This window comes from Liolophura sinensis, chromosome 12, assembly GCF_032854445.1.
Source record: "Liolophura sinensis isolate JHLJ2023 chromosome 12, CUHK_Ljap_v2, whole genome shotgun sequence".
Taxonomy (NCBI): Eukaryota; Metazoa; Mollusca; class Polyplacophora; order Chitonida; family Chitonidae; genus Liolophura; species Liolophura sinensis.
Genome location: NC_088306.1, coordinates 20,318,397 through 20,332,271, shown reverse-complemented (window position 1 = coordinate 20,332,271; position 13,875 = coordinate 20,318,397). Strand labels below are relative to the sequence as shown.

General features: G+C 38.5%; 1 protein-coding gene across 2 annotated transcripts in view; it reads right to left on the bottom strand.

The window, feature by feature from the left end:
- The window catches only part of LOC135479111 (disks large homolog 1-like), a 137,887-nt gene that overhangs the window by 111,084 nt on the left and 12,928 nt on the right, over nucleotides 1-13,875 (bottom strand). For both annotated transcript variants that reach the window (XM_064758839.1, XM_064758840.1), the window contains exons 2-3: nucleotides 3,497-3,628; nucleotides 1,517-1,650 (exon numbers count right to left, since the gene is read on the bottom strand). In XM_064758839.1, the coding sequence (XP_064614909.1) occupies nucleotides 1,517-1,650; nucleotides 3,497-3,628 (266 nt within the window). The remainder of the gene's footprint in view (nucleotides 1-1,516; nucleotides 1,651-3,496; nucleotides 3,629-13,875) is intronic.

The following is a 13,875-nucleotide window of genomic DNA, read 5'->3' as shown; positions in this document are numbered from 1 at the left end:
ACCAAGTACTCACGCTTAATCTCCACAGGGTTTTCTCTGAAATTCCCATTTATCACAAAATAACAATAACAAAACAGTCAACCTGTTGCGAAGTGCATGTACTAAAGTTATTATCACTACGACTGAGGACAACATGAACTGTTGGTGGAAGGAGCATAGACTGACTGCTCAGTGAAGTGTGAGCTTGTTTATTACATTCTTGAACTGTCAGAATAATCCCTTGACCACCGATGGTCTCCCACGGCACCCAGTCAGTAACAACCACAACTAGCGCAATGAATCCTGGGATACGCTTTCTAAGTCCTAGGGCGAGACTTTAGGTCATTTACTCAATTTTTCTCTCCACTTAATACATGTTTGCACATCATGATTGTGTATATATTTATTTAAATGATTAGTGTTTTATGCCTTACTCAAGAACATTTCACTTATACTATGGTGGAAGGAAACCAGGCAGAGCTCAGAGAGGAAGAAAACCTAAGATGGACTCACAGCTCCCATGAGAGGCCCCTGGGTCATTGTGTTGCACTAGCAATAAATAAATAAATGTATGTATGTGTAGCCCCATAGCTTTATTTATGTACTTATCTGATTGGTGTTTTACGCCGTACTCAAGAATATTTCACTTATACGATGGCGGACAGCATTATGGTGAGAGGAAACCGGGCAGAGCCCGGGGCAAACTCAGGACCATCTGCAGGTTGCTGCCAGACCCCATAGCTTTAATACATGTAACTCAGCTAACAAGCCAGATGGGAACTGTTTAATATAAGTCCAGAGTCCTGCTATAAGATTTCCACAAATAGCAGGGCCGATTTTTTTTTGGTCAACCCTGAGTCTGATACCTGGATACTGAACTTCCTAGTTAATACTGAATAAAAAGTGCCCTTTGTTGACAAAAATACACATACACAAAAATTACATGTAGCTTTTCCAATCTTGTACCTGCTCTACTACACCTGTCTTAAAGGATATATCAAGCACTTGGTTTTTATATCTTAATATGGAGTATATGACAAGGGCCTGACACATAAAACTACAAAAGTTTTTGGACTTTCTTTTCAAGGTGTACATGTACATGTATACAAATGACTTTAAGCTACAGTTTTCATAAGGTATCCACAAAATCCAGAAATTAAATATCCTGCTTAAAGGAATTAAGTATCAACAGTGATAGCTGTCAAATCAACTTTGTTGGGGCGAGAACCTGAAGTAGGGGTGTTAAGCTGGTGCCCGTGTTGCTCAATAACGTCATTTCCCCCAAGATCTCCGACCATTGATGGAAAATATGCACGAAACAGACGGGTTACAGTACTGAGAAATATAAATTATGTGTCAGGAATGAATTTTTTTTCACTGTTTTAGCATACCTTTCTTCATCTTCCTTTAAAACACACTCTTCTGTAAGGCACAAAAACACACAAAAGTTTAACGCATACTTACAAGACTAATCAGCGTAGGAAATCACATGGCATTGATAGATTCACAAATGCTACACAATATTAATCACACTCACATCATATTTGGGCACGTTGTTGGTGACAGGTGGTTCATGCTCCCACTTGCTGGCTATCTGTAAAGTCTCCAGTGTTTTCTGGTGCGTGGTTTTACTGTCGTCCAGCAGTGTGATTTCATAAAACTCCTGGATATCTGCAAAACAACATGCAATCACATCAACAAGCGTTAACATCGGTGTGTCAACAAGTCCAAGCTTTTATAGAAAAGCTTACAAAATGAAATATAAACCTCAGGGGGGGTTTAGAGCTGTTTTACTGGTAGAATGTCTGCCCTTCCTTAAAATATTCAACACTGTGATGCTGTTATGTAGGCAGTATCTGCATAAATAATGAATCCTTGGAAAATCTGATATCTGGGTTTGAACATGGAGATGTGTATGTTAACTAAAGGGTATCCATCAATTGAAATCTTTGATGCAAGAAGCTAACAAGATGCAAGGAATCTTTGATGTAAGAAACCATCATACATGTAATGTAATTCAAGCCGTAGTTTTAGTCGGAGAACAGTGTCATTCTTCAAAGGTCTAAATCCCAATAATTTTAATTTATTTATTGAATTTGATCGACGCTTTACGCCGTACTCATGAATATTTCGCTTATACGATGGCAGCCAGCATTATGGTGGGAGGAAACCTGGCAAAGCCTGAGGGAAGCCCACGACCATCTGCAGGTTTTTGCCAGGCTATCCCATTTATGGCCGGCGAGGCAGCCATCATGAGCTGGACTTGAACTCACTGGTGGGAGGCTTCTAAGTCATTGCGTGCTAACCACCTTGGCCATGGAGGCCCCCAAAATAATTTTTATTTCCAGTCTTAAAAACCACCATGATTAATGTAAGCCGGGGATTGAATCTTGAACATTCCTGTCTGTCTAAGAGTGGGACTGAACCGAATCTAGTTATACCCCATGACCATAAATTTCGTCCGTGCCTAACTTGCCCATTTATCCTGATTCTGAGAATTTTATTGATTTTAGAAAGGTGCTTTGAGGTTTGCTCGGAACACGGATTGATATTCTGCCAGAAAATTGCTAGTTTCAGCACTGAAAATAGTATTTTATGACATTTATTTGCCTCTAGAAATGCACTTTTGCGGGCGAAACTTTACGGTCATTTCAGGGTACTTCACTTTCCTGTTACTTCAAAACAATCTGAATTTTTAAGGCTTCCTTTGACCATACTCCTGTGTGTTTTTTTACTATTTTTTGCAAACAGGTATAAACTGTTCAATAAGCACAGTTCACATACAAATAAACAGGTGTGCACATGTTTGGGTGAAACAGACCATCTTGACCATGCAGTAGGACCCAAAGCAGTTGGACTCTGAATCTGGAGGTGTGCTATCACACTCCTCAAGCAAAGTCTAGGTGTGCTAGTGAGACACAAGAGAAAAAGTCTGGGAAGAATGAAACTAGGTGTGCTAATCACACTTCTAGTGTTTTGTTGTTTTTTTTTTATGGGATATGATAATCACACACCTGCTCAAAAACAATGACGAAGGCCTGCCAGAGCTCTTCAATAACTGGAGGTAATATTGCATGGACTACAACAGGTATCCCTATTCACCTTGTTCCCCTTGACCTTGACCTGCTTTGTGTCAGGTAACAGACAGCACAGTATTAAACTTGTGAGCAAAACCACACCAGTGATCAACAGGATTGCTGGATCTCATTGGCCAGGGGGCCACAGGCAATGAACTTTCTTTTCCAGAGTACTGTAATTCTTCAACCTTTTCGCATGTTTGCTAAGTGTTTATTCAAGCATATTCTGAAGGCATTTTTCTGTTCAAACTACTACAATCATACTCTTTGTAACGTCCTGTAAGAGACCAACATGACTAAAGTAGTTTTGTTTCCAAAATCAAATTAAAAAGTTGCTTTTTCATATGCAAAAGTGGTTGAGGAATTAGGGTAACTGATTGTGAGAGTTTTCTTGTATTTTCCCAAATATTAGTAAAACTAAATCAAGTTGAGTTACTAACCTAGCAGAGCCTGGAAAAGTCTGCTCTTGAAGATCCTGATGACGCGCTCAATGGCGATTTTGAGGGGTTTGTCCTGAGCGCTTGTCAGTCGGGTGTGGTAGTCTTCTAACAGCTCGAGCGCCCGGTGGGCGTCTGTGAGAAAACAAAAAAAACAAGAGATGCGATATAGCTGAAGAGTTAATACTGGACAACATGGCATATATCAGATTCGCATAAGGGATCATATTTTATTCCTAAATTGACACCAATTTTATTTAGCATTTTACACGCAAGCCGACACTAAAAAATCCAAAAATGGAATAAATATAATTTGCCCATTTCTATTTTGTGCCAGCTTGACATTTTTACAAGTTTCCTATTTTTAAAGGCTTTACGATTATGTAAATATGTCTTCACTAGCAAAAATTGCTGGAGAAGTTTCATTCTTTCTTTTTCTACCCGACTTTGACAATGAAAAATGATTTATTCTGCCCATAAAACAACAATCTTAACAAAATTAATTTTTCACATGAAGTGCAGAATTGCTCCAACTTCTCCCAATAAACATGTATTTGTACATATACATGTAGGATAAATGTTGACTTCTGAGGTCAGGTAATGCATTTTATATAACAAAGTTCACAATTCCTGTAAAGAACTGTGCTGTTTCACATGCGTCAATTCAGATTTTCTCAACAAATGGATGGTTTGTTTTCTTGTCCGCTTAGGCTCAAGCATCATTTTCAACATTATTATGGTGACATCAGCAGGCACAAATGCATCTATATATATTCACATATGCCGCCTCACTTAAATGACATGCTGAAACACAATGCAGAAATTTATGCAATTCTGACAAAACAGACATCAGGTCAACCAGCACATGCACTTGGCATATCCCCCTTTTGTGGAGCACCAAGCCAAGGAAGCAAAGTACCAAAGAAGTTTTCCAAGACATTTTAAAACCTATAAAACAAATTTACATGTACCAATGAATAATGTGAAAATGGCCATTTGGTGCAGAGCCTTCAATACTACACTGTGAAACATGGCATGTTCTGGCATCTTTATCACAAGGTCACACATTTTTTAACCTCTTTCTTTTTTGCCGTTTTGGCAATGGTCCCTAGCGACAGTCTTCTCCACACTGCCAGTGCAAGCCAGAGAGTTTAATGGAGTCGGTGTATTGACACTAACATAAAACTTCACAGAGAAACTTGTAACAGTCCTATTCAATTCTGATCTTGTTGTTTTTGGCCATTCATTTCTGCTTCATTAATACCTGAGTAAAAACAGAAATGAACAACAAATGACTAGTATTCCTCAGCCTTTTCGCACATGAAAGAGCAACTCAAAGTGCATTTTATTCACATTTATGATTATATTTCGTAGACAAAAACTACATTGGTTGGATTGGCCAATCTCAGAGCTTCACAAAAAGTATAATTTTGTCAGTCTAACTGATGCTAAGTTTTACACAAATTAACAACACTGGTATTGTTGGTACTGGAAAAAGGTATACTGTAATTCTTCAACCTTTTCACATGTTTGAAAGGTTTTTATTCAAGCAAAATCTGAGAACATCATTCTTTGTAGACTGATAAAATTATACTTTTTTTAAAGCCTTCAAATTGGCTAATCTAACCAATGCAGATTTGTCTCCAAACTCATATTTAAATTGTTTATAAATTGCACTGAAAGTTGCAAAAATGCTGAGGAATTACCATAATGCGACTTTTCTCATCTTTTTAATTAATTCGAACATCACATAGGGCAATCGACAAAACAATACTAAAAATTTAAACAAAATACATGCATATTGTACACAGCCCTATTTTATCTGAGTTGTACAAATATTCTTGAGTACGGTGTAAAACATCAATCAAATAAATAAACCTGAATTGTACATATACAAACATAGTAATTTAACAGCGCCTTGATTCTCACAATGTTGATGGATGTAGAGTATCTCCTCCATCTTAAACTTTGCCAGGCAAACTGTACTGATGAAAAATCTACAGGATAAAAACTTCACACTGCAGCGAAATAGATCATCAAGCAACTCCATGCTTGACAGATAACACTGTCAGAATGAGAAATGAGCTAGAGACAAATAACGTCTCTATGCTCTCTTCCTGTAGTCCAAGACAGACAAACCACCCAGTACTGCAGATACTACCAGGAACACCTATGTAGAGCAACATACAAACTCTTTTTCCTTCTAGTTTTTTTGGAAACTTTTGTGCAATAGTTTTATGTTTCAATTTATTTGATGCCTGTTTAACACCAGTTTCAAGAATTTCTCACTTCTATAATGGCAGTAAGGCCTATGGGGGGAGGGAAACCAGAGTGCCTGGCATAAACCACTGGCTGTTGGCAAGTTCCTGACAAACTTTTCTGCGGGTTTCATACAGATGTGCACACCATACTTTGAAAGACAAGTTGCTCTGCAAATGGTCACAAGAGCATCGCTAACCATTTATTGTCATGAAGACACCTAAAAACATTAACAAACAGCAAAAACTCAGGGAATAACAATTTACAACGGTCAAAATCTAAAGTTTAAATCTGACAAAAACTTTTGTGCGATATATATTCCCAGAACTTTATAATTCTTCTCATGTGCAGCACATGCACTTACAACACAAAACTTGAATTCTGACAACAGATAAATGTAGATAGACAGCATGAATTCACATGATTTCTGTACTGTGGCAATATAATCACACTGTACCTATACATATAATCCAAAACTTTTCCTTCAAGTTCCTAGAACACTTGATAATAATGTAAGCCAATTCATGCGATCTGACATATGTCATGTACCTACCCCTCAAGACGATTGTATGATTCAATTCAGCATTTGATTAAACTTACAAGGCAAAAAGGGTTTTATGCATATCTGTCTTAAAAGATCCTAGATTGGAGATATGTGCTTACTTAATTTTGTCAGCACAATGCAATCTTCAACCTCAAACCTGTCTTGCTTCATCGCTTTTGTTCAAAACTGTCAAACTCACCATTTCAGCTTTGGGACAAATTTCTGTCACGATCAATATAGGATTTGGTTATCTAATAATCTTCATCAATACTGTACACATACTAACATGGCATGTGTCAGACTGAGGCGACACAATTTTAATATCCTCCTCCTAGACATGCTCATATCAAGAGGTCATATCGTTGAGAGCTATCAAGATAACCAAATGAGATGACTGGTTTGATGAAATTACCTTGGGCCGAGCGTTCCTTTGAAACACAACACTGTATGCGTCAACTCACTATCTCTTTGTACACGAAGCAGTCTTTCGTTCTGATGATTTTTTTGGTGCTGCCTCAACAGGGCACATGATCTGATGTGCCATCTAGACATATCATCCTGGCCATATTTAGAGCCGTATCACTTCTGGAAAACGTTTGAGCTCTTAAACTCTTCAGCGCCCAAACTATAAATCAAGTCGCATTAAAAGTAACAAAGAAATTGAACAAAAATATGATAGTTTGCCAAGTATTCCAAGTATTTTAAATGGCCTAATTATTAACGTTATATTCTCGTTATACTGAGAGCCATAAGCAAGAAAGTTTCAAGACTGGCATTTATTGAAAAGTTTTTGGCAGGATCCGACTTGGAATTGAGCTCCGTCCCACACTTACAAGGCAGACATTTGTAGCAAGGCTGCCATCATACAGTTAGATAAGAGAAGACATCACTACGTATCCTTGTTACCAGTATGACCTAGTTACCAGCATGACCTAGTTACCAGCATGACCTAGTTAATAAGTTCGGGTTCTAGGTCATTTTGTCTGGAGTGACGTTCTACCTCCCTTTCTGGAATGTTCATAACTTGAACTTGTTACCTGACAGGGAGTGTAAATTTCTTTCCACTAATATGAGCGTCGAACACCTCATATCCACACCCAAAAAACAAAGTCATCAAACGCGCTCGCAACAGCTCAATTTCCATCCCGAAAGGCCAGGAGCCAAATTTTTCGGGGACGCACTCGACACAAAGGAAGGCAATGTACAGACCAATTTGGGCAGATCATAAGAAAATTTGGTGGAGGCAGATGAAGGAGTTTCCGAAGACTTAGCTACCCAGTGCACATAACAAGTCAATATGAGAATATAATTGACTGAGTGTACGTCCCAGCTAGGGGCCAATGCTTATAAGCTGGGAAGTTGCAGTGTGGCCAGTCTGTTTTAAGGCAAAGGTACACTGTAACCTGGTTTAACAGGCTTTCGGACTATACCATAATTCCTCAACCTTTTCGCATATAGAAAAGCAACTTTCAGTGCCACTTATGCACATGTATAATTTGATTTTGGAGACAAAACTACACTGGTTGGGTTGTCCAATCTCAGGGCTTCACAAGAAAACAAAATTTTGTCAGTCCGCACAGAATAATGCAGTTAGAGTCTGAATAAAAACATTGCAAACATGCAAAACGGTTGAAGAATATGTACTGTTGATAGAAGTCATCTTTGAAAGCATTTTGGGATTCAGATTCACCAAATATTATGTTTTTCTTCTTCTTCTTAAAACACTGTGTAAATAATAAATATGATTCAAAAAACCAAAGATTTGAAAACCGAATTTTTTCATCTTCATGATCATTTCTCCAGACATTTTGCAGCCATTATTTAACCTAAAGGGTTTCATATGCACTACTACTATACAACTGCAACGCACTGATCAATCATCAAAATAGCATATTCCTTCTGTCCTCAAAACATGATGGAGAAGATTGCAAATGGCAATAAAAAAAAAGCACTTTCTGGTTCAGGAATTTTCCACTGGGCCCTGCCATAAAAGCCACAGGGCAGGTTGGAGTTATTTCCAATTGAGCAGCTAGATGTAGGATAGGGTACTTAATATGTCCTGCAATAATCTATAGCCAATCGTAAAGGTCAAACTTACGGTCTCAGGTGTGTTTCCTACTTGGGCAATTAACCTGTGCACAGGACTAGGGGAATGCTTGTCAGTGACATACTCATGATAAGGCCATATTCAGACGATTTTCTGTTTCCTGTCTTTCAGCAATCTTACACATACATGTAGGTTCAGAGGTGTGTTTTTTCTACTGCATAGCTTTTTCCCCTAATCTCAGGTGCATCTACATAGAAAATCCGCGAAACTGGTGTGTTTCCCACTTGGGCAATTAACCTGTGCACAGGACTAGGGGAATGCTTGTCAGTGACGCACTCATGATAAGGCCATATTCAGACGATTGTCTGTTTCCTGTCTTTCAGCAATCTTACACATACATGTAGGTTCAGAGGTGTGTTTTTTCTACTGCATAGCTTTTCCCCCTAATCTCAGGTGCATCTACATAGAAAATCCGCGAAACTGGTGTGTTTCCCACTTGGGCAATTAACCTGTGCACAGGACTAGGGGAATGCTTGTCAGTGACGCACTCATGATAAGGCCATATTCAGACGATTGTCTGTTTCCTGTCTTTCAGCAATCTTACACATACATGTAGGTTCAGGGGTGTGTTTTTTCTACTGCATAGCTTTTCCCCCTAATCTCCTGTGCAACTACATAGAAAATCCACAAAACTGGTGTGTTTCCCACTTGGGCAATTAACCTGTGCACAGGACTAGGGGAATGCTTGTCAGTGACGCACTCATGATAAGGCCATATTCAGACGATTGTCTGTTTCCTGTCTTTCAGCAATCTTACACATACATGTAGGTTCAGGGGTGTGTTTTTTCTACTGCATAGCTTTTCCCCCTAATCTCCTGTGCAACTACATAGAAAATCCACAAAACTGGGAAAACAAGAACACTTATAACTGCTTTTTGTGTTAATGTTCTGTCAGTATCATTATATCAGTATTTCACTTTCCTTTCATTTTCACTAATGGTTCTACGTGCCATCTCTAGTACATGTAAATGTACTTGCAGAATTAGAATTTATTTAAAGGAAAAAGACGTCTAAAAATCTAGGTAGGCATCAGTAAAAAGACCACTTAATACTATACATAAATATCCCTTCATTTATTTTTTTAGAACAGCTGAAGGCGTTTGAACGTCTGAATTCTAAGCTGGGCTTTATGGGCCATACTATCAAAGTTTAGGAACTCTGACATCACATGAAGTTTTTTCAACTCTAATCCTGTTGAATGCCTTTCAACACTCTTAAAAAAAGTCTGATGAAATAAATGAAAGTATTTGTATGCATAGTTTTCAGTTATCTGAATGATGAATCTTACTTCATATTTTAGATTTCTTTTACTTTAAAAATTTTTTCCGATACAACATATGAGACAACATATGATACTTGCAAATGTTCTTGTGTTGTGCTTGTCACAATGCCACACAGGTTTGCTCAAGTGCTGGGAAAAAATTTGACTTATTTTTTTTATTTGATTGGTGTTTTACGCCCTACTCAAGAATATTTCAGTTATACCATGGCGGCCAGGATTATGTTGGGAGGAAACGGGGCAGAGACAGCGGGGAAACCCACGACCATCGGCAGGTTGCTGGAAGACCTTCCCACTTCTGGGAATAAGAAACATGAAATCAGCTGAATATGGCCTAACACTTCCACTGATAAAAGTCTTTTGGTGGTTGAAAATGTTGAAGACTTACACTTAGTCAACATCTGCAAACCAAAACTGAATACCGTCAGCCATTAGCCAGGTGCTCGTCATTTGTTGACCTTCTGGACATCAGTAATCCACGTAGGTCAACTGTGGCGAGTTGCAAGCACACCCTTATGATCCCAAGTCAACTCATTCCTGGTATAAAATATCACTTTCCCCTACAAGTACTCCTTATTCTGAACAGATGAAAATACAACTTTTGAAAATACTAAAGCTCGAACAATATTATTATAAAATGTTGCAAGTCAGTTATGTTTTTTTTTTTATCACCTGAGCACTGGATGTGGCTGGGTACACACTAAACAGTCCGCTGACCAGATTATTTATTTACTTACTTACTTTAGCCTAAATGATCATTACCTCAGTACTTATCACCTTTAAAACTTGATAACACCAGGAAACTCCACATGGACTGTGCCCCAATGATGAAGAAAAAAATAGCTCTACATGTAAATGTAAAACACACAAAACTTTACTCCATGTATTTATTTATTTACTTATTTAAATGGTTGTTGTTTTACTTCGTACTCAAGAATTGGCATTATGCTGGGAGGAAACCGAGAAGAGCCCAAGGAAACCCACGACCATCCACAGGTTGCTAGCAGACCTTCCCACCCACAGCCGGAAAGAAAGCCAGCAGGAGTTGGACTTGAACTCACAACGACAGCATTGATGGGAGACTCCTGGATAATTGTGCCCCCTTGCATGCTAACCATCTCGGCCCCCTCACAAAACTTCATGAAACGAGCCCCATGGAAAGCATACCTGGTAGCAAATGCCAGTACTACACTGTCAGCATTCAGTTTGCCAGCCAGCCAAAAATGCTTACAAAAATATACTTTATCGTGATCTTCGCTCACAGAGGTGAAAAAACAAAAACAGCGTAAAATTGGAGCCAGAACCACTAATCTTCTCTCTAACATCGCCAAATCGATGTCAGGACGGCCACAAAGAAGTTGACGGATAACAACGCCCTAGTTTTCCTGAAACAGGAGTTGTCTAGCAGACAGAAATTTACGCTGTGCTTGTTACAAAAAAAATATTGATTTACAGTAAATCCTTTATCAAAACTACCCATTATGATGTATGTAATGGAAAATGTGTTGGCATCGAATTCACAATGAATGAAAGACACCGATGTTCAATGATGTACAGTAATCAACTGCTTATCGGTAAAAACATCACATCTCAATAGGGCTCTCCAACAGGGCTCACTACATGCCATGCATGCGCGTGCAGTCTGCTTATATCTACGTCCAGCTTGGAGGAGATATCCAGCCAATAAATACCCTTCATGAAACAATGCACATCCATCATTTGGAAAATAACTTAATAAAAGGCTCACTGTATCTGGCTGTACGCATGGTACACGTACCGTACCGCAAATAACATTAATTTTGCTCACGACGTACTGTAATTTAGCATGTTTGAAACATGTTTACTTCAGCATATTTAAATTATGAGGGCAGTATTCTGTATGGAATGATAAACTTATGCTTTCTGTTAAGCCCTGAACTTGGCCAGCCCAACCCATGTATTTTTGCCTCCAAAATCAAGCAGAAAGTGGTGTCTAAATCATGTTGAAAGTTGCCATATCATACATGAATCTGAAACAGTTATTGATGAGGCTACACATTTTGCTAGATTCTCAATATGGAGGTACATGTATGGTTGTATTTATTTATCTGGTTGGTGTTTTACGTCTTGCCCAAGAATATTTCACTTATACAATGGCGGCTAGCATTATGATGGGAGGAAACCAGGCAGAGCCCGCGGGAAACCCACAACCATCCGCAGGTTGCCAGCAGACCTTCCCATGTACAGCCGGATGTATGGTTGTAAGACAGAGCAATATATCATTTCAAAATGTATGTTTCTGCACCAAAAGTTTCATTTTTGGACATTCAATTTCTTCTAAAAATGCACTTTTTGTGGGGGCGAGAGTTTAGGTCATTTACTGTAGTTATCGTAAGTAACTTACGTGTAACTCTTCTATTTCACATGTGGAGCTGTGTCATGTGTTTAACTGATGTACATGTATTAAATTTTTCAGTAATGAATTGACTCACAATTTATAAATTTCTGAATGTAGTTTATTCATCTACCCTGATTCTTCAACATTTTCAACCAACATTTTGACAGAAAAACGGGGTGTAGAGAAGTCTGCATCGTAAAAGACACAAACAAATCATTTTAGCGTCATTTTTGTGATACCTGTACCCATAAACTCCATTGAAAAAAAATAAGAGATGCTTTAGAGGTCAAAAAAATTGGAACAGCAATGAAAATAAAATAGCAATGTATTAAAACCACTGTCACTAGTTTCGGAGGATAGTACGGAAACAAAAGTTTTCTGTCGTTTCCAATTTTGCCTGGTATGACATCATGCAAGAACACTTGGTGTCACCCATCCCTGACGTATAGCAACAAATGACGTCACACTTTAAAACGCGGATGACGTCATTCCAGCATAACTGCCTTACTCAATGTCACATCTACCTTACTCAACATCACATCTACCTGACTCAACGTCTCATCCACCTGACTCAACGTCACATCCACCTGACTCAACGTCACATCCACCTGACTCAACGTCACATCTACCTTACTCAACGTCTCATCCACCTGACTCAACGTCACATCTACCTGACTCAACGTCACATCTACCTGACTCAACGTCATGTCTACCTTACTCAACGTCACATCTACCTGACTCAACGTCATGTCTACCTTACTCAACGTCACATCTACCTTACTCAACGTCATGTCTACCTGACTCAACGTCACATCCACCTGACTCAACGTCACATCCACCTGACTCAACGTCACATCCACCTGACTCAACGTCACATCTACCTTACATCATCACATAAGGAACATTATCATGTCACATCAGGAAAATTTTCCGGAAACCGCAGAAGATTTTGTTTTTGAGGACTACGGGTTAATGTTATTCATCATAAATCTTTTTGAACCCTGCTGCTAGCTCTGTTCCCACATATTTCTGCCTAGCTTTTTGTAGTACTTAAGTAGCACTTTAAAGCCAGCACTACTATGTGGATATGTATCGTATGCTATATAATACATGTACAAACACTGTGTTTTTGTACAATGTATCCGAACTTGCTACATCTCAAAATAACAGGTTTGAGGTCTCTAAAATCTTTTCTGTAAAATCTTAACACATGTACGGCAGGGATAGTAGATGCTGCTGTGGTGTACCAGTCACCAGCAAGCCGACACGTTCTTGACTGAGGTAATCTTCCGGAAATCTTCTCAAGGACACGTTGACTTCTCAACAAGTTTATCTCAATCAGGACAAGTTTAGATTCAGCTCAAATATTCTTTATACATATATATATATATATAAATATATATATATATGAATTCTATGATATATATAAATTCTATGATAAAATAAAATTCTACGACAGAAATAAAAATCGGCTGTGACATCACTTGCACACCTGTACAGGTATGTATTATGGCGCAGTAAATATTACATATGAAAGTACATGAATCAGTGAAAGATCATTTGCTAAGGATTTACTAAAATATTCACCATTTACTACAAGCCATAATATAGGTCAGCAAATCTATACTGATAACACTATCTCAGGTAGTGTTGTCAACATTCCCCGGATATGACTGGACCAGGTGAGTTTGCCTTAAAGAATGTCTCGCTATCAAGATGACTAGACTTGGGACGGGGCTCACTAGGGGGTGCACTTTTTTTTCTTTTCTTTTTTTTTTTTACAGTAGAGTCCCTCTTCCAATGCAATAGGGCCAGG